General features: G+C 44.8%; 1 protein-coding gene across 9 annotated transcripts in view; it reads right to left on the bottom strand.

Annotated features, from left to right (window-relative positions):
* LOC110521838 (DENN domain-containing protein 1B) overlaps positions 1-23,951 on the bottom strand; it is a 180,282-nt gene that overhangs the window by 121,641 nt on the left and 34,690 nt on the right. The window contains exon 1 of one of the 9 annotated variants that reach the window (XM_036969295.1): positions 7,380-7,468. The exons of the other annotated variants lie outside the window; for them this stretch is intronic. Coding sequence (XP_036825190.1) covers positions 7,380-7,428 — 49 coding nt within the window. The 5' untranslated portion in view covers positions 7,429-7,468. Of the gene's footprint in view, positions 1-7,379; positions 7,469-23,951 lie in introns of those variants that run through there. 9 annotated transcript variants of the gene reach the window in all.

The raw sequence follows: 23,951 nt of genomic DNA, 5'->3' as shown, positions 1-23,951 counted from the left end.
AATCTAACAATTCCACAACAACTACCTAATACAAACAAATCTCAGTAAAGGGATGGAATAATAATATACACAGATAAATATATGGATGAGCGATGACCGAGCGGCACATGCAAGATGCAATAGATGGTATAAAATACAGTATGTACATATGAGATTAATAATGTTTACATGACTTGCATTACTCAAGTGGCATTATTAAAGTGACTAGTGATACATTTATTAAAGTGGATAATGATTTCAAGTCTGTATGTAGGCAGCAGCCTCTCTGTGTTTGTGATGACTGTTTAACAGTCTGATGGCCTTGAGATAGAAGCTGTTTTTCAGTCTCTCGTTCCCAGCTTTGATGCACCTATACTGACCTCGCCTTCTGGATGGTAGCGGGGTGAACAGGCAGTGGCTCGGGTGGTTGTTGTCCTTGATTATCTTTTTGGCCTTCCTGTGACATCGGGTGCTGTAGGTGTCCTGGAGGTCAGGTAGTTTGCCCCCGGTGATGCGTTGTGCACACCGGACCACCTTCTGGAGAGCCTTGTGGTTGTGGGCGGTGCAGTTTCCATACCAGGCGGTCTCAATTGTGCATCTGTAAAAGTCACATTTCTTCAGCCTCCTGAGGTCCTGTCGTTTCCCTCTACTGTTTCCTGAAGTCCACATTCCTCTTCTTTGTTTTGTTGACGTTGAGTGAGAGGTTGTTTTCCTAACACCACACGGGAGCGTCATCTGCAAACTTGATGATTGAGTTGAAGGTGTGCATGGCCACTTAGATATTGGTGAACAGGGAGTACAGGAGGGGGCTTAGCACGCACCCTTGTGGGTTCCCAGTGTTGAGGTTCAGCAAAGTGGAGATGTTGTTTCCAACCTTCACCACCTGGGGGACCCAATTGCACAGGGGGTGTTGAGACCCAGGGCCTCAAGCTTATTGATGAGCTTGGAGGGTACTATGTTATTGAATGCTGAGCTGTAATCAATGAACAGCATTGATTACATAGGTATTCCTCTTGTCCAGGTGGGATAGGGCAGTGTGCAGTGTGATGGCAAATGCATCTTCTGTGGACCTATTGGGGCGGTATGCAAATTGAAGTGGGTCTAAGATGGAAGGTAAGTTGGAAGTTATATAATCCTTGACTAGTCTCTCAAAGCACTTCATGATGACAGAAGTGACTGCAAGGGGCGATAGTCATTTAGTTCAGTTACCTTTGCCTGTGTGGACAGCAGACTGGGATAGGGAGAGATTGAATATGTACTTAAACACACCAGCCAGCAGGTCTGACACGGTAGGGATGCCGTCTGGGCCAGCAGCCTTGCGAGGGTTAACGCATTTAAATGTCTTACTCACGTCGACCACGGAGAAGGAGAGCCCACAGTCCTTGGTAGCGGGCAAAGAAGGTGTTTAGTTTGTCTGGAAGCAAGACCTCGTGTCAGTGACGTGGCTGGTTTTCTTTTTGTAGTCCGTGATTGCCTGTAGACCCTGCCACAAACGTCTCGTGACTGAGCCGTTGAATTGCGACTCCACTTTATCCCTATACTGACATTTTGCTTGTTTGATTGCCTTGCGGAGGGAATAACTTCACTGTTTATATTCGGCCAAATTTTGCGCTTTCAATTTTGCGCGAATGCCACCATCTATCCACTGTTTCTAGTTCGTGTAGGTTTTAATAGTCACAGTGGGTACAACATCTCCAATGCATTTCCTTATAAACTCACTCACCGAATCAGCATATACATCAATATTATTCTCTGAGGCTGCCCAGTCCGCGTGATCAAAACAAAATCTGAAGCGTGGATTCCGATGGGTCAGACTAGCGTTGAATGGTTCTCGTGGTTCACGGCTCCATCCTGTTTGAGTTTCTGCCTGTAGGACGGGAGGAGCAAAATTGAGTTGTGGTCAGATTTGCCAAAGGGAGGGCCTTGTATGCACCTCGCAAGTTAGATTAGCAGTTATCCAGTATATTGCCCGCACGAGTGCTACAATTAATATGCTGATAGAATTTAGGTAGCCTTGTTCTCAAATTTGCTTTGTTAAAATCCCCAGCTACAATAAATGCAGCCTCAGGATATATGGTTTCCAGTTTGCATAGAATCCAGTGAAGTTCCTTGAGGGCCGTCGTGGTATCGGCTTGAGGGCGGATATACACGGCTGTGACAATAACTGACGAGAATTCTCTTCGGCGATAATACGGTCAGCATTTGATTGTGAGAAATTCTAGGTCAGGTGAACAAAAGAACTTGAGTTCCTGTTTGTTGTTACAATTACACTATGAGTGATTAATCATGAAGCATACACTCCTGCCCTTCTTCTTCCCAGAGAGATGTTTATTTCTGTCGGCGCGACGCATAAAGAATCCCAGGGCTGTACTGCCTCCAACAACACATCCCGAGAGCTATGTTTCTGTGAAACAGAGTATGTTACAATCCCCGATGTCTTTATGGAAAGAAACCCTTGCCCTAATTTTGTCTACCTTGTTATCTAGAGACTGGACATTGGAGAGTAATATACTCAGAAGCGGTGGGTGGTGTGCACGCATCCAGAGTCTGACCTGGAGGCCGCTCCGTCTACCTCTTCTGCGGCGACTTTGTTTTGGGTCGGCCTCTGGGATCAGATCAAATGTCCTGGATGGTGGTGCGAACAAAGGATCCGCTTCGGGAAGTCGCAAAACTGATGGTAATGTTGATAAGTTGACGTCGCTCTGATATCCAATAGTTCTTCCCGGCTGTATGTATTAACACTTGAGATTTTCTGCGCTAACAATGTAAGAAATAATACATAAAAACCTAAATACTGCATCATTTCTTAAGGACTAGAAGTGAGGCGACTCTCTCTGTACTAGTAGGTGCAGTAATTAGGCCTACAGTGTTACAACACATACAGTGGGGCAAAAAAGTATTTAGTCAGCCACCAATTGTGCAAGTTCTCCCACGTAAAAAGATGAGAGAGGCCTGTAATTTTCATCATAGGTACACTTCAACTATGACAGACAAAATGAGGGGGAAAAACACAGAAAATCACATTGTAGGATTTTTAATGAATTTATTTGCAAATTATGGTGGAAAATAAGTATTTGGTCAATTACAAAAGTTTATCTCAATACTTTGTTATATACCCTTTGTTGGCAATGACAGAGGTCAAACGTTTTCTGTAAGTCTTCACAAGGTTTTCACACACTATTGCTGGTATTTTGGCCCATTCCTCCATGCAGATCTCCTCTAGAGCAGTGATATTTTGGGGCTGTTGCTGGGCAACACAGACTTTCAACTCCCTCCAAAGATTTTCTATGGGGTTGAGATCTGGAGACTGGCCAGGCCACTCCAGGACCTTGAAATGCTTCTTACGAAGCCACTCCTTCGTTGCCCGGGCGGTGTGTTTGGGATCATTGTCATGCTGAAAGACCCAGCCACGTTTCATCTTCAATTCCCTTGTTGATGGAAGGAGGTTTTCACTCAAAATCTTACGATACATGGCCCCATTCATTCTTTCCTTTACACGGATCAGTCGTCCTGGTCCCTTTGCAGAAAAACAGCCCCAAAGCATGATGTTTCCACCCCCATGCTTCACAGTAGGTATGGTGTTCTTTGGATGCAACTCAGCATTCTTTGTCCTCCAAACACGACGAGTATAGTTTTTACCAAAAAGTTATATTTTGGTTTCATCTGACCATATGACATTCTCCCAATCTTCTTCTGGATCATCCAAATGCTCTCTAGCAAACTTCAGACGGGCCTGGACATGTACTGGCTTAAGCAGAGGGACACGTCTGGCACTGCAGGATTTGAGTCCCTGGCGGCGTAGTGTGTTACTGATGGTAGGCTTTGTTACTTTGGTCTCAGCTCTCTGCAGGTCATTCACTAGGTCCCCCCGTGTGGTTCTGGGATCATTTTGACCCCACGGGGTGAGATCTTGCGTGGAGTCCCAGATCGAGGGAGATTATCAGTGGTCTTGTATGTCTTCCATTTCCTAATAATTGCTCCCACAGTTGATTTCTTCAAACCAAGCTGCTTACCTATTGCAGATTCAGTCTTCCCAGCCTGGTGCAGGTCTACAATTTTGTTTCTGGTGTCCTTTGACAGCTCTTTGGTCTTGGCCATAGTGGAGTTTGGAGTGTGACTGTTTGAGGTTGTGGACAGGTGTCTTTTATACTGATAACAAGTTCAAACAGGTGCCATTAATACAGGTAACGAGTGGAGGACAGAGGAGACTCTTAAAGAAGTTACAGGTCTGTGAGAGCCAGAATTCTTGCTTGTTTGTAGGTGACCAAATACTTATTTTCCACCATCATTTGCAAATAAATGTATTAAAAATCCTACAATGTGATTTTCTGGATTTTTTTATCTCATTTTGTCTGTCATAGTTTAAGTGTACCTATGATGACAATTACAGGCCTCTCTCATCTTTTTAAGTGGGAGAACTTGACTAAAAACTTTTTTGCCCCACTGTATGTACCTGCAGACAGGTCTAGACTACATCATGGCAGAGATCATGACAAAGGAATCATTCCAAAAGTTTAAAACCCACCCCACAATGCTCGTTTAGCCATCTCAAGCTCTTCGAAAGCATTGAAAACGCAAACAAATACTTTTTATATCACCAGGGCTAGTTCAATAGCCAAATGTTGTCGAACATTGCAGATAGAAATAGCACGAATAGAGCCAACTAAATTCCTTATTCTTCATGTCATAGAGGCATGCTTGTTCTACAAAGCCAATTTCTATCTGAACAATCCAAAACATTGCGTCCTGCTGAACGCTCCCCAGGTCTAGCACAAAGTCTACATGAGGAAGAGCTCACAGCCGTAGTGTCACTATCAGAGGGGCTTCTGGTAAACATAGTTCACCACAATGTTAGGGCTCCAGACCACAGCAACAGACTAAGAACTGTTTTTTAGTCCAGAAATTGACTTAAATCGGCAATCAGCAGTTAAAACAATAACAATTCAATATCCCCACCAATGTTTAGGTGAAAAGCTGAGGGATAGGGCTGGAGAAATGTAACCACTCTCAAATTCATAGACAGAGCTATGGATACAATGACTGGCCATCCATGATATCAAAATTATAGTTTTAACCATGTTTTGAGGCTATATAGTGTTTGTTTACCAACATTGGCATGAAATAAGTGTATATTTTGGGTTCTGATTGGGTACAACAATTGAACTAAGCTCATGAGGCTTTTATTAGTTTATATTATTCAAGAATCAATGGGAACATTTAATTAATTCAGAAGTCCAAAAATGGATAGAGGAACTGCAGATTGCAACTTTAATATGGGTCCGGGAAACTGGTTCAAATGGCTAAGAAAACTCTGTTTTTGGATTTAGAACTTCAACAGTAGTCATGTTGGCATCAATAGTTTAATTTTGGAACACTAAACAATAATCTTCCTCTCGCAAGGACACATACACACATAATAAACAGACCCCCATATTTCCCACTGAAAAGGACAACAGGAGCGAGTAGACAGAATCAAAGATGCCTTCCATAATCCTGTTGCGTGATTTCACGGGCCTCCTCTGAAAAGGCCCTGACAAAGACACTTTCTGCTCCCCTAGGGAACTCCATCCCAAAATATACACCCACCATCCCTCCCCCCTCCATCACAAATACATAAAACACTCCATCACAAATACATACAATCCCCCCCACCCCCCTCCTGAGCCGCCAGAGTTAGGGCAATTTTATGCTGATTTTATGGGTGAGAGGATGGGAACCACTGCCAGACAGAGAGAAAGAGAGGGAGATTGAAAGTGAGGAGTAAAGAGGAGACGGAATGAAGGGAGAAAAGGGGAGGGCCTCTTTCCACTCTCTCTCCATCTGACCATAACTCTCCCTAACTCCCTTCCCTCACACTATTCCCTCTCTCCCTCACTTCTCTCTACCTTTCCCTAACCCCCCTCGCCTTCATCCAGTCTCTCAATATTCTCTGTACAGCTCAGCCTCTCATCCCCCGACTCTCCCCCTTTCCCCCATCCCTCCTGCTGCTGTATTGTAGTAGTAAGCCAGGCCAGGCGTGTGTTAGAGCCCGCGGGGCTGAAGGGGTTAAGGTGAAGGTTTGGAGGGTAAAGCAGACCCCCGCTGCCCCCTTCCCACCCACAAGCCCCTGCTGCTGAGGTAGAAAGACAAATGTTAATCACAACAGACCTAGCGCTCACACACACACAAATAAATATGGGCACACAAACGTATGCTGGAATACAGACACACACACACTTCACTAGTTCCTCTTTGTCATTGTCCTACAACTAAACCAGAAGTCTAACAGTAATCAAAACAAGCCTATCAATATCCTGAACTAGGCCAGACCCCATAAAGATGTGTTAACAGAAGCTGCTGTACACATCACAACTCCACCTACAACACATCTCCATTCACACCAAAATAAAACAACCCCACTTCCTCCCAAAACAAATATCCACTCCATTAGTGAGAACATGTTGGCTCTGACAGTGAGTGACAAGGGGAAAACAACCTACAGCGTATTTCATCTCCAGTGTGTGACAGACACACATAGTCCCTATCTCTTTCTCCTGTAGGTGACAATTGAAATCACCTAGCTATCAGCTATCATCACTGGGTACTATTCCTCTATTTACACCCAGAGTGAAGGCAGGCACGGGATTGCCAGCAAGCTCAGGAGTGGCCATTGATCCCTCAACATACGTGTTTGTGTTTTCCAGCATATAGGCCTACATGTGTAAAAAATGTGGGGCTCAGAGTGTGTGTGTGTGTGTATGTGTGTGTCCATTAATCCCTGTGGGATTCAAGCGTGGCTAACCTGGGACATGCGCTGTGCGGCAAGGCAACACACAGCCAGCCCCCAGCAGCTGAGACAACCAGCAGCCAGGGTCAGTGGCAAATCAATGTTTGGACGTCCCACCGATGCCCGTCTTTAAAAGTCGATACGCATCGCTTTGATAGGGGCTGAAAAGGGGGCCAGAGGGGGTTAATAGGTGAGTGGTGGAAGGGAGATAGGGGTGTGCGCGTGTGCGTATGATTAATAGGTAAAGGGTGGAAAGGATTAGGCTTCTCTCTCAGCTGACACCACTTCAAAGAAAGGATAGAAGCAACAAGCGGAGGGAAACAGAGATGTTAACTATTAAGTGAAAAATGAATGAGTGTCAAATAGAAAAGGGTTATAGGAGTGGGTGGAGCCGACAGCTGCTTTTACCAGATTGTTGAATAGTGGTTTGGGAACTGGATTCTCAATCCTCTTAACCCGTGGTGATATAAAATATTAGAGATAGCGACATTACTGTGCAAGGTAGAGATTGCAAAACAATTATTATGTTGATGCCCATCGGTTGGTGCCCATCGGTTGAATGTTTCAACCTCTTATGAAGTGGTGTTTTTCCCTCTAGTTCCCAGTTTCAAAAAGCATTGAAAACTACACTAACCTTTGAGTTTCTGCAGCCAGAAATGGGCCATCTTCAGCACGGAATTCATTCTGACAAGGTAAAAAATTTAAACAAATAAAGCAGCATCATGCTCTGGGAAACACAACACAACAATGCACCCATTTTAGTCAGAGCTTTTTATATTTGCTATTTTTAACCTTTATTTAACTAGGCAAGTCAGTTAAGAATAAATTCTTATTTATAATGACGGCCTACCAGGGAACAGTGGGTTAACTGTCTTGTTCAGGGGCAAAAAGACAGATTTTTACCTTGTCAGCTCGGGGATTTGATCCAGCAACCTTCCGGTTACCTTAGACGGCTCAATTATTATTATTTATCTGTTCTATATAGAGCTAGCCAACGTGGTGTTTTGGCCTCATGGTTTCTGATGTTTTCAAAGTTATCCAGCTGTGTGTAGTGTAAACATAATTGACTTATAAGTCTGATCCACCGGTCGGTCGTGACTTGTATCTGCACTATGATTGGATGATACAGACCGCAATGCTGTATTGGATGAGTAGTTTGTTTGCCGCCCCCCCAACTCTGGTATGTACACAGTCTTGTACCCTTGAGTTGTTCTTACATATATCACAGTTTATTTTAAGCGAATTCTAATCTTTTGAATTAATGGTTAAGCCGGAGATTTTTGTACCTATTCAACATTTGTAACCACAATAACCAGCATGTTTTTTGAAATGTGTATGCTAAAAATGAGTGGCGTGTCAGTTACGGAACCATAAACGCGGGAAGAGGGCCATGGCCCATTGGAGCCCTTTACATCTATAGAACTAACCCGATTATAAACAACCAGTTAACTGATGTAAACTGCAACTCCGTGGGAGCTGGGCACTAATTTTCCATCATCACCAGTACAAACTGTGACGTTTTAGCTTTTCATTAAGACACTGTGTGAGTGTCAGCCACGTCTCTATGTGACAAGCAGCGTCAGGTTTAAAAATAGAGTGGTGACAAACTACAAGAAGAAACGCATCATACAGGCACACACCAGGGTTTCCGTTAGCCGGCTTTGGGCAAAAAAAATAAATGAAAAGCCGATAAATAAAATTGTTGCCGGCCAAAATGACAGGGGGAAAAAAATCACATTACAAAATAATGCTTTTTATTCATTGATGGAAATACATTTGACCATCATGCTCATCGGTCTATAGGTTCATTTGCATAATTTTGTTGAATTAAATAGACCTGTGCATTCTCTCTCTCTCTCTCTCTCTCTCTCTCTCTCTCTCTCTCTCTCTCTCTCTCTCTCTCTCTCTCTCTCTCTCTCTCTCTCTCTCTCTCTCTCTCTCTCTCTCTCTCTCTCTCTCTCTCTCTCTCTCTCTCTCTCTCTCTCTCTCTCTCTCTCTCTCTCTCTCTCTCTCTCTCTCTCTCTCTCTCTCTCTCTCTCTCTCTCTCTCTCTCTCTCTCTCTCTCTCTCTCTCTCTCTCTCTCTCTCTCTCTCTCTCTCTCTCTCTCTCTCTCTCTCTCTCTCTCTCTCTCTCTCTCTCAGCCCTAGGACCATGCCTCAGGACTACTTGGCATGATGACTCCTTGCTGTCCACCTGGCAGTGCTGCTGCTCCAGTTTCAACTGTTCTGCCTGTGGCTATGGAATCCTGACCTGTTCACCGGACGTACTACCTGTCCCAGACCTGCTGTTTTCAACTCGCTAGAGACAGCAGGAGTGATAGAGATCCTCTTAATGATCGGCTATGAAAAGCCAACTGACATTTACTCCTGAGGTGCTGACTTGCTGCACCCTCGACAACTACTGTGATTATTATTATTTGACCATGCTGGTCATTTATGAACATTTGAACATCTTGGCCATGTTCTGTTATAATCTCCACCTGGCACAGCCAGAAGAGGACTGGCCACCCCTCATAGCCTGGTTCCTCTCTAGGTTTCTTCCTAGGTTTTGGCATTCCTAGCTACCGTGCTTCTACACCTGCTTTGCTTGCTGTTTGGGGTTTTAGGCTGGGTTTCTGTACAGCACTTTGATATATATATATATTTTTTTTTTATTTAACCTTTATTTAACCAGGTAGGCAAGTTGAACAAGAACAAGTTCTCAACTATATCAGCTGATGTAAGAAGGGCTATATAAATAATTAGATTTGATATTATTTAGCATGTCTTACCTTACTTCAAAGTAGCCTATAAGCAAAAACTGACCATGGAAATGTGGAGGCAATTATTATATAAAGACTTCAAGTTTGGGGAAGCTTGCAAATATCCTATAATTTCAACAACAACAAAAAAGTATTTTAAATAAAAATATATATATATTTTTTAAGAACTCCATCATAGTAGTGCATAGAAGAGCAATGAAACATGGTGCTACGTGTATGAAAAGACAGTCGACAGACTTTTTAATTTGAAGAGAATTGGAATTTCAGTTATGATTTTAATCTGCACATTGTTGTGGAACAGTTTAATTTCAATAATAAAGTTTATCAAAATCATTGTCACATCGTTACAGATTATGTATTACTGGCTCATTTGACATGTGTATTTTGCTAATTAGATTTCTGCAGGGTCATCGACCTTAGGGGGTTAAACAGCATGATCATTATACAGGCGCACCTTGTGCTGGGGGACAATAAAAGGCCACTAAAATGCAATTTTGTCACACAACACAATGCCACAGATGTCTCAAGTTGCGGAAGAGTGCAATTGGCATGCTGACTGCAGGAATGTTGACCAGAGCTGTTGCCAGATAATTTAAATGTTAATTTCTCTACCATAAGCCCCCTCTCCAACTTCATTTTAGAAAATTTGGCAGTCCATCCAACCGGCCTCACAACCGCAGACCACGTGTAACCACGCCAGCCCAGGACCTCCACATCCGGCTTCTTCACCTGCAGGTTCATCTGAGACCAGCCACCAGATGATGATAAAACTCATTCAAGTTCTTCTTAGTTAAAGTTCTACTCCAGACACATTGTCGTCACCCGTATTTTAGATGCTTTATAATAACAGCCGCAACTCAATAATCAGCTAGGCCTATTGCCACGTACGCTGACCAAATTGTGGGACTCCCAACGAGGCATAGGCCGAAGAGCTTGTGATTTAAAACAATCCACAGCTATATTTTTAAAGAAGGTAATGATCCTCGATCCCTAGTGGCTAAGTCATGCCTACTGGTGAAGTATTTTTTATTATTTTATTTATTTCTGTATAGACAAGAGTAATTATATAATTTTGGCCAATTAATTCCCATTTACTTCACTATTGGACCCACCTATGCCATTTCTCTCCTGTTCTATTGATTTTCATAATCAACTTTCTTTCGTTGTCCAGAAGCCCAAAGGCTAATCATATTAGCAACCCACCGTAGTTGTTGCGTCTTTAGAGTCCCTGACACAGATCTTCCGGGAACATTCAGTACGCACACCTGTCCCCTGTTCCCACTGATTAGTACTTGTATAAGTGTGCCCTTTGGTTTCCATTGGGCTGTCGATTATTGTTACAATATCCGTTAGTGAGTGTGCTGTGCGTTTTGGGCTTTTTTGCCCTTGTGGATTGCGCAGATGATTACGGGTCTCGTCCCGTGTGTTAATAATTGTGCGCGTGTGTATTTATTAAAGGTACTCCTCACTCTTTTGTTTGGGTTTCAACCCTGTGTTTTGTGTACGTGCCCTTACACAGCACGCCGTAATTTGGGTTTAATTTTTAAAAAACTATTACGCACTCCTGCATCTGTCTCCCGATTCTTCATGCCAATGTGCCAGTCCCCCTCTTTCTAAGTTTCTAAAAGAGATTTTCATCTCTGCCACACATGGAACAGCTTTCACCTGCACATGTTTGAAAATTAGATTTTATTGGCCACTTCATTACATGAGCTGCATGTTCTGTTAAGATTAATTACCATAATCTAAATGTGATTTCTGTCATTCTGAGCACCGTGGGTGGACACCCTTCCCGGTCACGTTGTCTGGCACCACATTTTCCTAACAGAAACTCTGGCACACACAGAAACACTGAAGATTGAGAGGTATCAAACACACATTCAACCAATGAGTTATAGCGGTGTACTACGGATTCATAAACAGTATTAAATATGCACAGTATTAATCTAGTATATAAACTACATATATGCCTAAACATATTGTTAGTCTTACCAATAACTAAATGAATGACACACATTTGCCCACAGAGCAGGCAGAATGTCTGTTGTTGGTTTTTGCATAATCACAGAAACGACTGGATAGCAGTTTGATTGAATGTTATATTGAATAGGAATCCTGCTTGTTAGAGGACAGCTTCTATATGGAGAGTAGCAGTTCTGCAGTGAGAAGAAAAGGTTGAAAACCCCTCAGCATCCCTCTCCTCTACAACAAGATGAAGGGCCCTGTAGTGCCTGCCTCTTCTTGTTCCTCCTTTCTCCCTTCCCCTCCTCTCCCCTCTCTTTCTTGGCCAGGGGTTAAACTGCTGCACTCTAACCTCGCCTTGGCAATCCCTCCTTTCTCTCTCCCACTCTCCCTACCTCTCTCTCTCTCTCTCTCTCTTATCTTTAAGAGATTTATTTCACCGTATGTAGTGGTTCGGATTAAGGCCCCGGCCTGTATGGCCTGGGGATAAAGACATTGTTTTAGCAGCCGCCAGTTTCTGACTGAGGAGGCAGCGACTGGCCGGGAGGAAGCTGCCGCTACTTAACATCCACAATGGCCGCCATTGTAGGGCCGGGGCTGCAGGGGCTGCAGGGGCCTGCTTCAGAGGCCGTCTAGACTTTGAGCCAGCTAGTCAAGGAGCTGCAGGTGAAAATCCCATCAGCCACTGGAGTGAAAGTTAACTAAGGTAACCTGCTGTGAACCTGATGACGATGTCAAGCCAACATATGGCCCCAAATGTCTATTGTCGAACGAAGGGCTTTCTTCCCACTCAAGAAACTGGAGAGGGGGTGAGAGAGGGGCATGGTGGAAAGGGGTTAGGAGCCTAAAGGAAGGAGGAATAACTATGGTCATGGCTTTACTTCTGGATCACTAGCCTTATTTTGTCTAGGAGGAGCCCTACCACCAGAACACAATTAAAGGAGTAGGCAGATTAACTGCCATCTTTCAACTCGCACTGAATGACATTTAAAACAAGCTTTTCTCCCCTCTATCCTCACTCCGAAATCACACAGCCAATGGCATTACATTTCATGCTGATTTAGTAGGCAATGGGCCCAAGAAAGGAAATGTCTCACTGACGATATGGTCCTTAAATTTACTTGTGTTGATCAGTCTGTGTTAACAGCCTGGGTCAGTAAAAGTAGATATTAGGGTTTAGGCCTATGTACTGTGTGTCCTAAAAATTTTTAAAAACTCAGCTCGCATAACGTTTAGTGGAGCAACCACTGTACCTACAGTAGGAATGTAAACAGCAGTGCTTTCCCCCAGTATGGTGCATACTGGGGGAAAGCACTGCTGTTTACATTCCTACTGTAGGTACAGTGGTTGCTCCACTAAACGTTATGCGATTGTGCTGCGGTTCAGTACGGTACCCTGCGTCACCACTTCATTGCTCCAGACCAGCGCAAGGGGGAGTTAGAGCACGGATTATGCTTTTGGGTCCTACTGTGTCTCTGACTGACAATGAAACCTAAATAGAAAGTGATAATTGTGCACGACTTCATTGTTACAACTAACTGTTGTTACACTAAGGTTTTTATTATTTTATAAGGATTACTTTGCTCTTTCTGTGGTACTGCAAGCCACTCCCAACCGGTCACGTTGTACAGTGCCTGAGTGGCGCAAAGGTCTAAGACACTGCATAGCAGTGCAAGCTGTGTTGCTACAGATGCTGGTTCAATACCTGTGCTGGCCTTGACTGGGAGACCCATGAAATGACTGTAGGTTTTTGGTTTCTCTCCGTCGAAAAACAGCAATAAATAATTATAAATAACAAACTGGCTTTATTAACAAATTATTATCAATGTCTCACCCAATGTTCAAGAATGGCCATTTTCCTCACTCATTTTACGTTATTTGAAAAATATTTCTCCAAAATATTTTTTTTTTAAACAAAGCGATTATTATTAATTTAGAATTATATAAAAGCATGTTGGATATTCTCACAGATATATTATTAACCCCTTTATGAGCAGGACAATATATAAATTGGTCATATTGGTCATGGCAAGGACAGCCTACTCCTTCCTCCCTGTGGGGGAATTGAACCCAGATTCCCCGCGTGCCCGCACGACACGGGGATTCTTTAGGTAAATAGCCCAGTACTGTAGCCTACTGCCGACCATCACACTGTACAGTGCCATATTTCCCGTTCCATCCTAACAGAAACCCAAGGGTTTTTTCATTTTTCTTGTAATAGAAACACCATAATATTAAATCCAATTAATTAAGCAAGTACAAGTCAAAAGTTTGGACACACTTACTCATTCCAGGATTTTTCTTTATTTTCTACATTGTAGAATAATAGTGAAGACATCACAACCATGAAATAACACATAAGGAATCAGTTACGAACAAATTCTTATTTACAGGGACAGCCTACTCCTTCCTCCCCGTCAGGGAATTGAATCCCGGTCTCACACATGACACAGGGATTCTTTAGCTAAATAGCAGTACTGTAGCCTACTGCCGACCGTCACATCGTACAGGGCCATATTTCCATTCCATCCTAATGGAAACCCAGAGGGTTTTTTGTTTTTCTTGGAATAGAAACACCATAATATTAATCCAATAAATTAAGCAAAATTTCTTATAATCAGTCCCAAATAATATGTTCTTACAAAAAAAAGGTTTTAAATTCTCTAGTACAGCCACTATTGAAGGCTACCAAAAGCTTCTCAAAGATGCCCTCTGGTGGTCAAACTAGCACTAATGGTTAATGGTACCAGTGGTTCACACAAATAACGTGCCATAGAATTCTGTGGCAGTACACTGCAACTTTTAAAGGACGAACCAATGTACTTTATGGTTGCTGCAGGGATTCTATCTATACAGGCTACATACTGTATATGTGAATAGGGTCTGGGGATTCTCCAATTACACTGAATCTAAAGCCGACACGCACAGCATAACGGGGAGAAGGAGAAAAAGCTTCATGAAGATCTGACCCTGGTAATAACACAGTTATTTCATCTGCACAGCTATCTGAGAGCTACCAGGATAAGCCTTAAGGAGGAGAGGGAGAGGGAGATGTCTCCAGGATAGTTGGGAAGCAACCCAATTTCACAGCTTCACGACTGAGCAGAGCAGCATATGGACACTAGCGAAGCGAGCTCTGTGACAGGCTCCGCTCTGCGTATCTATCAACACTGATGTTCCCAGTTAGCCTCCATACGGGTCCAACATTATGTCAAACACGGGCTACGCCTCAGTGAGCGAGGAGCTAGCTAGGCGCTGCCTTCCTCCACACTACGTGTTTGTGTATGGGGGATAATAAAAATAATGCTTACTGTCGTTGATATCTCAAGTCATATGGAGTGCACTGACTTCCTCTCTCTCTATCCTACAGTACATTGTGATGTGAATTCCACGTTCCAAGCATCGAGCGTGCCAGGACCACATTAGTTCTAGAATAAACAAACTCCCAATTCCAGATTGTAGACCTAACTAGGCGCCTGAGAACATAATAATTCTAGACTGGCTAGGTTAAGTGTCAGTGCTGAGCATTCCACCTTACTTGTGGGTAAAAAAGATGCACTGCAACAGAACTACTTCGGGTTATAACACATTTCTCCCCATATGGTGCAACCATCTGCCTCATTCACACATTTAAAAACTCAGTACCTGTGAAAAACTCAAATTACCCCTTCAAAGACATAACGATTCCCTAGAAAACCTGCTTTGAGGTTGCCCCTAACAACTGATCTAGGGTAAAATGCAGGTAAATCTCCTTAAAATTGTACGGTTAGGGCTGGCGAGTTTGAGAGGTTGGGGCAGGGGTTTTCAAACTTTTTTTGCCCAGAGACCCCAGCCCAGGCAAAGCGGAGACACAGGGAACCTCATCATATAAAGCAAGTTATGTCTCGTCTTGTCTGATCAGGTGAATGACAATGGAAAGTAATGTAAACATAATAAAAACAATTAAATTAACAGATTTGGTAGACAGTTTCGATATTTTGATATCCCGACAGCTCATTGGAATAGGAAGTGTAAACTTTTTGTATCCCCTTTTTATGGTATCCAAATTGGTAGATACAGTCTTGTCTCAACGCTGCAACTCCTGTACGGACTCAGGAGAGGCGAAGGTCGAGAGCTGTGCATCCTCTGAAAGCCAACCCAGTCTAAAACCGCACAGCTTCTTAACACAATGCCCTCTTGACCCGCAAGCTAGCCGCACCAATGTGTCGGAGGAAACACGGTACACCTGGCGACCGTGTCAGCGTCACCGTGTCAAGCAATGAGGTCGAAGGAATTGTCCGTAGAGCTTCGAGACAGGATTGTGTCGAGGAACAGATCTGGGGTAGCATTGAAGATCCCCAAGAACACAGTGGCCTCCATCAATCTTAAATTGAAGAAGTTCGGAACCACCAAGACTCTTTCTAGAGCTGGGCTCCCAGCCAAACTGAGCAATCGGGGGAGAAGGACCTTGGTCACTCTGACAGAGGTCCAGTTCCTCTGTGGAGATGGGAGAACCTTCCAGAAGGACAACCATCTAGGCAGCACTCCACCAATCGGGCCTTTATGGTAGAGTGGCCAGATGGAAGCCACTCCTCACTAAAAGGCACATGACAGCCCGCGTGGAGTTTGCCAAAAGACACCTAAAGGACTCTCAGACCATGAGAAACAAGATTATCTGGTCTAATGAATCCAAGACTGAACTCTTTGGCCTGAATGCCAAGCGTCACGTCTTGAGGAAACCTGGCACCTCCGTACGGTGAAGCATGGTGGTGGCAGCATCATGCTGTGGGGATATTTTTCAGCTGCAGGGACTGGGAGACTGGTCAGGATGAAGGGAAAGATTAACAGAACAATTTACAGAGAGATCCTTCATGAAAACCTGCTCAGGACCTCAGACTGGGGCGAGGTTCACCTTCCAACAGGACAACGACCCTAAGAACACAGCTAAGACAACGCAGGATTGGCTTCAGAACAAGTCTCTGAATGTCCTTGAGTGGCCCAACTGAGCCTGAAATTGAACCCAAACGAATATCTCTGGAGAGACCTGAAAATAGCGGTGTAGCGACACTCCCCATCCAACCTGACAGAGCTTCAAGGGATTTGCTAAGAATGGGAGAAACTCCCCATCTACATGTGTACAAGCTTGTAGCGCAATACCCAAGACTCGAGGCTGTTATCACTGCCAAAGGTGCTTCAACAAAGTACTGAGTAAAGTCTGAATACTTATGTAAATATCTAAAAACCTGTTTTTGCTTTGTCATTATGGAGTATTGCGTGTAGATTTAATGAAGGGGGAAAAACAATTTAATCCATTTTAGAATAAGGATGTAAAGTAACAATGTTGAGAAAGTTGAGGGGTCTGAATACTTTCCAAATGCACTGTATACATATAAGTTGCGGACCACGTGCAGTACCTCGGCCGCGGATCCCAGTTTCAAAAAGGATGGATCTCCCTCCATGACATGTAGAGTAGTGTGCTGTACATATGGCGCCCAGAGGCTGCTAGCTGCCGATGATGACAGAGTAAAGCTTTGCCTTTGGCGTCTACATGCTGGTGCCGTCATATTGTAGCAAGGATCTGAGGATCACATGAGGAGCCTGTCAGACAGCTATCAATCTCTAGCGGAACGACACCACCACTGCTGCTTGAAGGGTTCAATGCAGGCAACATGATACTGTTGGAAAGATGGGCAATCCTAAAGTGTTTCTGTTTCTCATACCATTATTAAAGTAGCTAGGTGGACACTATTTGGTTCTGTTGATTTTTCAGTTCAAATTTTAAAAAATCACAGCTCAAGATGTTTGTTTGTGTGGGGTACTTTCTGGACCACCTCAGAAAAAGACCCATGGGAAACACTCAACCTGAATGTATTTTTAGCTTGAAGACACAGCACTGGGGTGTTTTAAAGTTGCCCTTGTATCTGCTTTCACTGAGACTAGTCAGTCTACACTCAGCATACATTTACATATTTGTCATTTATCTTAAGATAGCTTGGTGAGACAACTACATCAATGCAGTTTGTAGTTATCCTGCCTTAGCATCAATGATTCACGTAAACAAACTAAGAGTATGCAATGACTTGGCCTACCACTACACAAGGGCATTAGGTAGAGAGGCAAGGTTGAATGTGAAGTCACTAGCATATTTCACAACGCCATTGCTCTAATCTGTTAGCCCCGTCATGTTGCTGTCATCATAGCAGAGTCCTCTCTACTAGCCAGTAACGGAGAAACTACAACTACAGAACGTCTTTCTTTCCTCACCTTGAAAACTAGACAGGAACTAGCCTAGGTGAATGTCCTGAGGTATTATGACAATGAAGCTCTAAGGAAGAGAATGGTGGGGTGGATCTGAGCATGTACTTAAACAGTGACAACACTGAATATGCAAATTCCCTCTGACACTCAGAGAAACAGAACGCCCATGGAACAATCATGTGAGAGAATGATGTGTGACAACAAATGAGCCAAATGTTGAGCAATGACAAATGGCACAACTCATCCCTCACAATGACAGCCATTGGCTGTGACCTACATTCCGTTGTGAAAAATGGGCTGCTTCCCAAATAAGGGGCCAATACTCCCCATCTAAACGCCAGCATATTCCCAGTAAGCGTATGTACCCAGGTCGTGTAAATGGGGGTGTTGCTGGCTGGCTGAGGAACAGTTACAGCCCCCAGAGGAGATACGGAGTGGTTAAGGAGATGCAAGACAGACACACACTCCAGACTGTAGGTTACACGTTTATTTTGGCACGGCATGGCACTTGATTTTTCTAACCTTAATAAATGACCCACAGTATCAGACGCCAATAATAGAAATAGAACAAGAGGGTGAAGATTATTTTGTAGTTTCCTTCTGCAGGGTGATCAGTTAGGCTATTCCAAGTTCCTCTGGGTAAAGATGCTAAAGTTTCAGTATGAGAAGCAGTGGTATTGGCCAAACTCCTGACTCAACACAAAATCCTGTCAGTCAACTCAAATATCTGTGTAACAGGTAGAGTTGCAAAGGGTTGGAAACTTTCCGGTAAATTTCCGGAATTTTAAATGGGAAGTTAAGCCATGGAATTTGGGAAATGTTCGTGGGCAAGGAATAATTAACTACATCTCCACCCCTCAACCAGTATTCTACAAGAGCACAGACACCAGGGACAACAGACACAACGGTCTCTACATTGCAGATGAGCTGAAGGCAGTCATCAATGACCTTGGACCACAGATAGTATTTGCACTGGTGACAGACAATGCTGCGAACTTGAATGCTGCTTGGTCTAAAGTGGAGGAGTCCTACCCTCACATCACACCCATTGGAGACTCCAGTCACCCAAGTTATAGACTGTTTTCTCTGCTACCGCACGGCAAGCTGTACTGGAGCGCCAAGTCTAGGACCAAAAGGGTCCTCAACAGCTTCTAGTCCCAAGCATTATACTGCTGAACAAGTCATAAAAATCACCACCGGACAATTCACATTGACACACACCACCACCGTACATTGCTGCTACTCGTTGTTTGTTTGTTACCTATGCATAGTCACTGACTCGGTACCGGTGCCCCCTGTATATAGCCTCGTTATTGTGTTACTTTTTAGTATTACTTTTTATTTTAGCCTACTTGGTAAATATTTGAAGTGCACTTTTGGTTAAGGGCTTGTAAGTAAGCATTTCACGGTAAAGTCTACACTTGTTGTATTCGACGCATGTGGCAAATAAAGTTTGATTGATTTAGCTGTGCTGCTCATGCATTGAATCTGCTCCTCAAGGACATCATGGCACTGAGAACAACGGATACACTACAAGAGAGCCAATGAAATGGTTAGGGTTCTGAAGGGTCATTAAGTTATAGCAGCAATCTACCTCACTAAACAAAGTGAGAAGAATTAGAGCACCACATTGAAGCTGCCCAGCAACACCCATTGGGGTGGTGTTGTCATCATGTTTGACAGCCTCCTGGAGTGGAAGGAGTCTTTCCAAAAAATGTCTATATCACAGTTTGCCAATATGGACAGCCTCATCAAGAATTGGATTATGTATTTTGGGAGAGAGTGGTAAGCAACCTGAAACTCCTGAAACCTATTGCAGTAGCCATTGCATGGATTGAGGGAGACAATGCCATCCTGTCTGATGTTCAGACTCTTCTTGCAGATGTAAGAGAAGAAATCCGTACTGCCCTGCCCACTTCACTGTTGCTCCAAGCAGAGGAAACTGCAGTTCTGAAATACATTAAAAAGCGTGAAGACTTCTGCCTGAAGCCCATACACGCCGCAGAGTACATGTTGGACCCCAAGTATGCTGGCAAGAGCATCCTGCCTGGTGCAGAGATCAGCAAGGCCTATGGTGTCATCACTACCGTGTCTCGCCACCTTGGCCTGGATGAGGGCAAGGTACTTGGCAGTCTGGCGAAGTACACTTCCAAGCAAGAGCTTTGGGATGGAGATGCCATATGGCAGTCGTGCCAACATATCTCATCAGCCACCTGGTGGAAGGGACTTTGTAGATCTGAGGCTCTTTCACATGTTGCCTCAATCATCCTCCAAATCCCACCAACATCAGCCGCCTCAGAGCACAACTGGTCCTTTTTTGAGAACAGCAAAGCATGCAACAGGCTGACAAATACAAGGGTTGAAAAATTGGTGGCCATCCGGGCAAATTTGGGGCTTTTTGAGCCTGACAACAAGCCAAGGGCGGGAAAGTGACAGTGAAGATGATGCCTCAGAGTCTGATGTTCAAGGAGGTGGGCATTGAGGAAGTCCAGGGAGAAGACATGGAAGCCTGAGAGGAAGACAACCAAAGCATTAGTCTAGAAATGATCACTTTATAGATCCATGTTGAAAATGTTTTTGGGAGATGCGATGGATCATTGGGGATCATTAAATACTCCCGTTCATTTGTTGTTCAGTGAAATCATCCCATGTGAAGAAAACTCATTTAATTAAAAGTTCAATTCATAAGTAAATAGTTTTTTATTTCTATTGGAGGGATTTAATCATTTGCAATTATGTCTACGTATGATAAGGTAAAGGTACTCAAAGTTGACCCATTTTGCATACTCCACCATCCCATGAGACATCCATGTCTTCATCACTGGAAAATATAAACGGTTGAGTATGATATAATTTAAAAGCTTACAAACAGTGTTGTCAAACTATTTTATAACTTGAAATATATATTTTTTAATACAAATATAATTTTTAGACCATTACCGGCTATTAGCTAAAAACACGTAAACTCTGAGTTGTAGCTTAGACCTTATTTCACATCATCTGAGGTTTTTGTGTTGTACCTGCCATTGGTTGAGACAACATACTCTGGAATAAAAATGCAAAAAAAGAAGGAGAAAAAGAGTTTACACGTTGTTTGATAATTGACCAGACTGAACCAGGTAAAACATATTGTTTGCTCTTTGTTATTATTGGGTATTGTGTTAATAGTTGAGGGAAAAAATGATTTAATCCTTTTTGAATTGATGCTGTAATGCAACACAATGTGGAAAAAATTCAATGGGTGTGAATATTTTACAAAGGCACTGTAAATGATATCAATCTCAATCGTTTATCTTCTCCAGTGACGAAGATATGGATGTCTCATGGAATGGTGTGGTATGCAAAATGGGTCAACTTCGAGCACCTTTATCTTTCGAATGTTTTGGTAAACATTCACTTACTGAACACTTCTACAATGGGCAAATATGTATGGACATTTTTGTTAAAATCAAAAGGGGTGCTGTCAAAAAGTGATTGAATTCAAATGGATTTACCCTAATATGAAGTAACGACAATATTCTCCATCACTACATTTACACAGTTGCTACTTAAAAGCCTGGTCAGATTATCAGAACTACAATAAAGCATTAAGAGATAACTGTTCATTGGTAAACTAGTGTAACGGTTTTCTTCGTGAGACGAAGGAGAGTCGGACCAAAATGCAGCGTGTAGATTGCGATCCATGTTTTAATGAACAAACGTAAAACACGAATCAATGCAAACACTACAAAATAAAGAACGCGATGAACGTAACGAAAACCTAAAACAGCCTATCTGGTGAAAAACACATAGACAGGAACAATCACCCACAAACACACAGTGAAACCCAGGCTACCTAAATATGGTTCCCAATCAGAGACAATGACTAACACCTGCCTCTGATTGAGAACCATATCAGGCCAGACATAGAAATAGACAAACAAGACATCCAACATAGAATGCCCACCCAGATCACACCCTGACCAATCAAAACATAGAAAATACAAAGTAAACTATGGTCAGGGCGTGACAGTACCCCCCCCCCAAGGTGCGGACTCCGGCCGCAAAACCTGAACCTATAGGGGAGGGTCTGGGTGGGCATCTGTCCGCGGTGGCGGCTCTGGCGCTGGACGTGGACCCCACTCCATGACAGTTTTAATCCCCCTCCTAAACGTCCCTAAATAGGTTACCCACCACAATGATAACATGGGACAGAGGGACAGCTCGGGACAGAGGTAACTCGGGACAGATGGGTAGCTCAGCCCTGAGAGGAAGCTCAGCACTGAGAAGAAGCTCAGCACTGAGAGGAAGCTCAGGCAGGTGGTTGGATCCGGCAGATCCTGGCTGGCTGGCGGTTCTGGAAGATCCTGGCTGACTGGCGGATCCAGGAGAATCTGGTCGACTGGCAGATCTGGAAGAGTCTGGTCGACTGGCAGATCTGGAAGAGTCTGGTCGACTGGCAGATCTGGAAGAGTCTGGTCGACTGGCAGATCTGGAAGAGTCTGGTCGACTGGCAGATCTGGAAGAGTCTGGTCGACTGGCAGATCTGGAAGAGTCTGGTCGACTGGCAGATCTGGAAGAGTCTGGTCGACTGGCAGATCTGGAAGAGTCTGGACGACTGGCAGATCTGGAAGAGTCTGGACGACTGGCAGATCTGGAAGAGTCTGGACGACTGGCAGATCTGGAAGAGTCTGGACGACGGGCAGATCTGGAAGAGTCTGGACGACGGGCAGATCTGGAAGAGTCTGGTCGACTGGCAGATCTGGAAGAGTCTGGTCGACTGGCAGATCTGGAAGAGTCTGGACGACTGGCAGATCTGGAAGAGTCTGGACGACTGGCAGATCTGGAAGAGTCTGGACGACTGGCAGATCTGGAAGAGACTGGTCGACACAGACTGGCTGCTCTGGCTGCTCCATGCTGACTGACAGCTCTGGCTGCTCCATGCTGGCAGACTGCTCTGGCTGCTCCATGATGACTGACAGCTCTGGCTGCTCCATGCTGACTGGCTGCTCCATGCTGACTGGCAGCTCTGGCTGCTCCATGCTGACTGGCTGCTCCATGCTGACTGACAGCTCTGGCTGCTCCATGCTGACTGGCGGCCCTGACTGCTCCATGCTGACTGGCGGCCCTGGCTGCTCCATGCTGACTGGCGGCCCTGGCTGCTCCATACTGACTGGCGGCCCTGGCTGCTCCATGCTAACTGGCGGCCCTGGCTGCTCCATGCTAACTGGCAGCTCTGGCGGCTCCTTGCAGACTGGCAGCTCTGGCGGCTCCTTGCAGACTGGCAGCTCTGGCGGCTCCTTGCAGACTGGCAGCTTTGGCGGCATCCTGCAGACTGGCAGCTCTGGCGGCTCCTTGCAGACTGGCAGCTCCATGCAGACTGGCAGCTCTATGCAGACTGGCAGCTCCTTGCAGACTGGCAGCTCCTTGCTAACTGGCAGCTCTATGCTAACTGGCAGCTCTATGCTAACTGGCAGCTCTATGCTAACTGGCAGCTCTATGCTAACTGGCAGCTCTATGCTAACTGGCAGCTCTATGCTAACTGGCAGTTCTGAACAGGCGGGAGACTCCGGCAGCGCTGTAGAGAAGGCAGGCTCTAACAGCGCTAAACAGGCGGGAGGCTCTGGCAGCGCTGGACAGGCGAGGCGCACTGTAGGCCTGATGCGTGGTGCTGGCACTGGTGGTACTGGGCCGAGGACACGCACAGGAAGCCTGGTGCGGGGAGCTGCTACCGGAGGGCTGGGGTGTGGAGGTGGTACTGGAAAAACCGGACCGTGCAGGCGCACTGGAGCTCTTGAGCACCGAGCCTGCCCAACCTTACCTGGTTGAATGCTCACGGTCGCCCTGCCAGTGCGGCGAGGTGGAATAGCCCGCACTGGACTATGCAGGCGAACCGGAGAAACCGAGCGCAAGGCTGGTGCCATGTAAACCGGCCCAAGGAGACGCACTGGGGACCAGCTGCGTAGAGCCGGCTTCATGGCATTAGGCTCGACGCTCAATCTAGCCCGGCCGACACGTGGAGCTGGAATATACCGCACCGGGCTATGCACCCGCACTGGAGACACCGTGCGCACCACTGCATAACACGGTGCCTGTCCGGTCTCTCTAGCCCCCCGGTAAGCACAGGGAGTCTGCCCAGGTCTCCTACCTGGCGTAGCCATACTCCCTGTTAGCCCCCCCCCAAGAAATTTTTGGGGCTGCCTCTCGGGCTTCCTTGCCAGCCGTGTTCCCTCATATCGCCGGCTCCTCTCTCCGGCTGCCTCTGCT

Source organism: Oncorhynchus mykiss, chromosome 30, assembly GCF_013265735.2.
Source record: "Oncorhynchus mykiss isolate Arlee chromosome 30, USDA_OmykA_1.1, whole genome shotgun sequence".
Classification (NCBI taxonomy): domain Eukaryota; kingdom Metazoa; phylum Chordata; class Actinopteri; order Salmoniformes; family Salmonidae; genus Oncorhynchus; species Oncorhynchus mykiss.
Note: the sequence above shows the minus strand (reverse complement) of the source record. Positions and strands in the feature narration are given on the sequence as shown.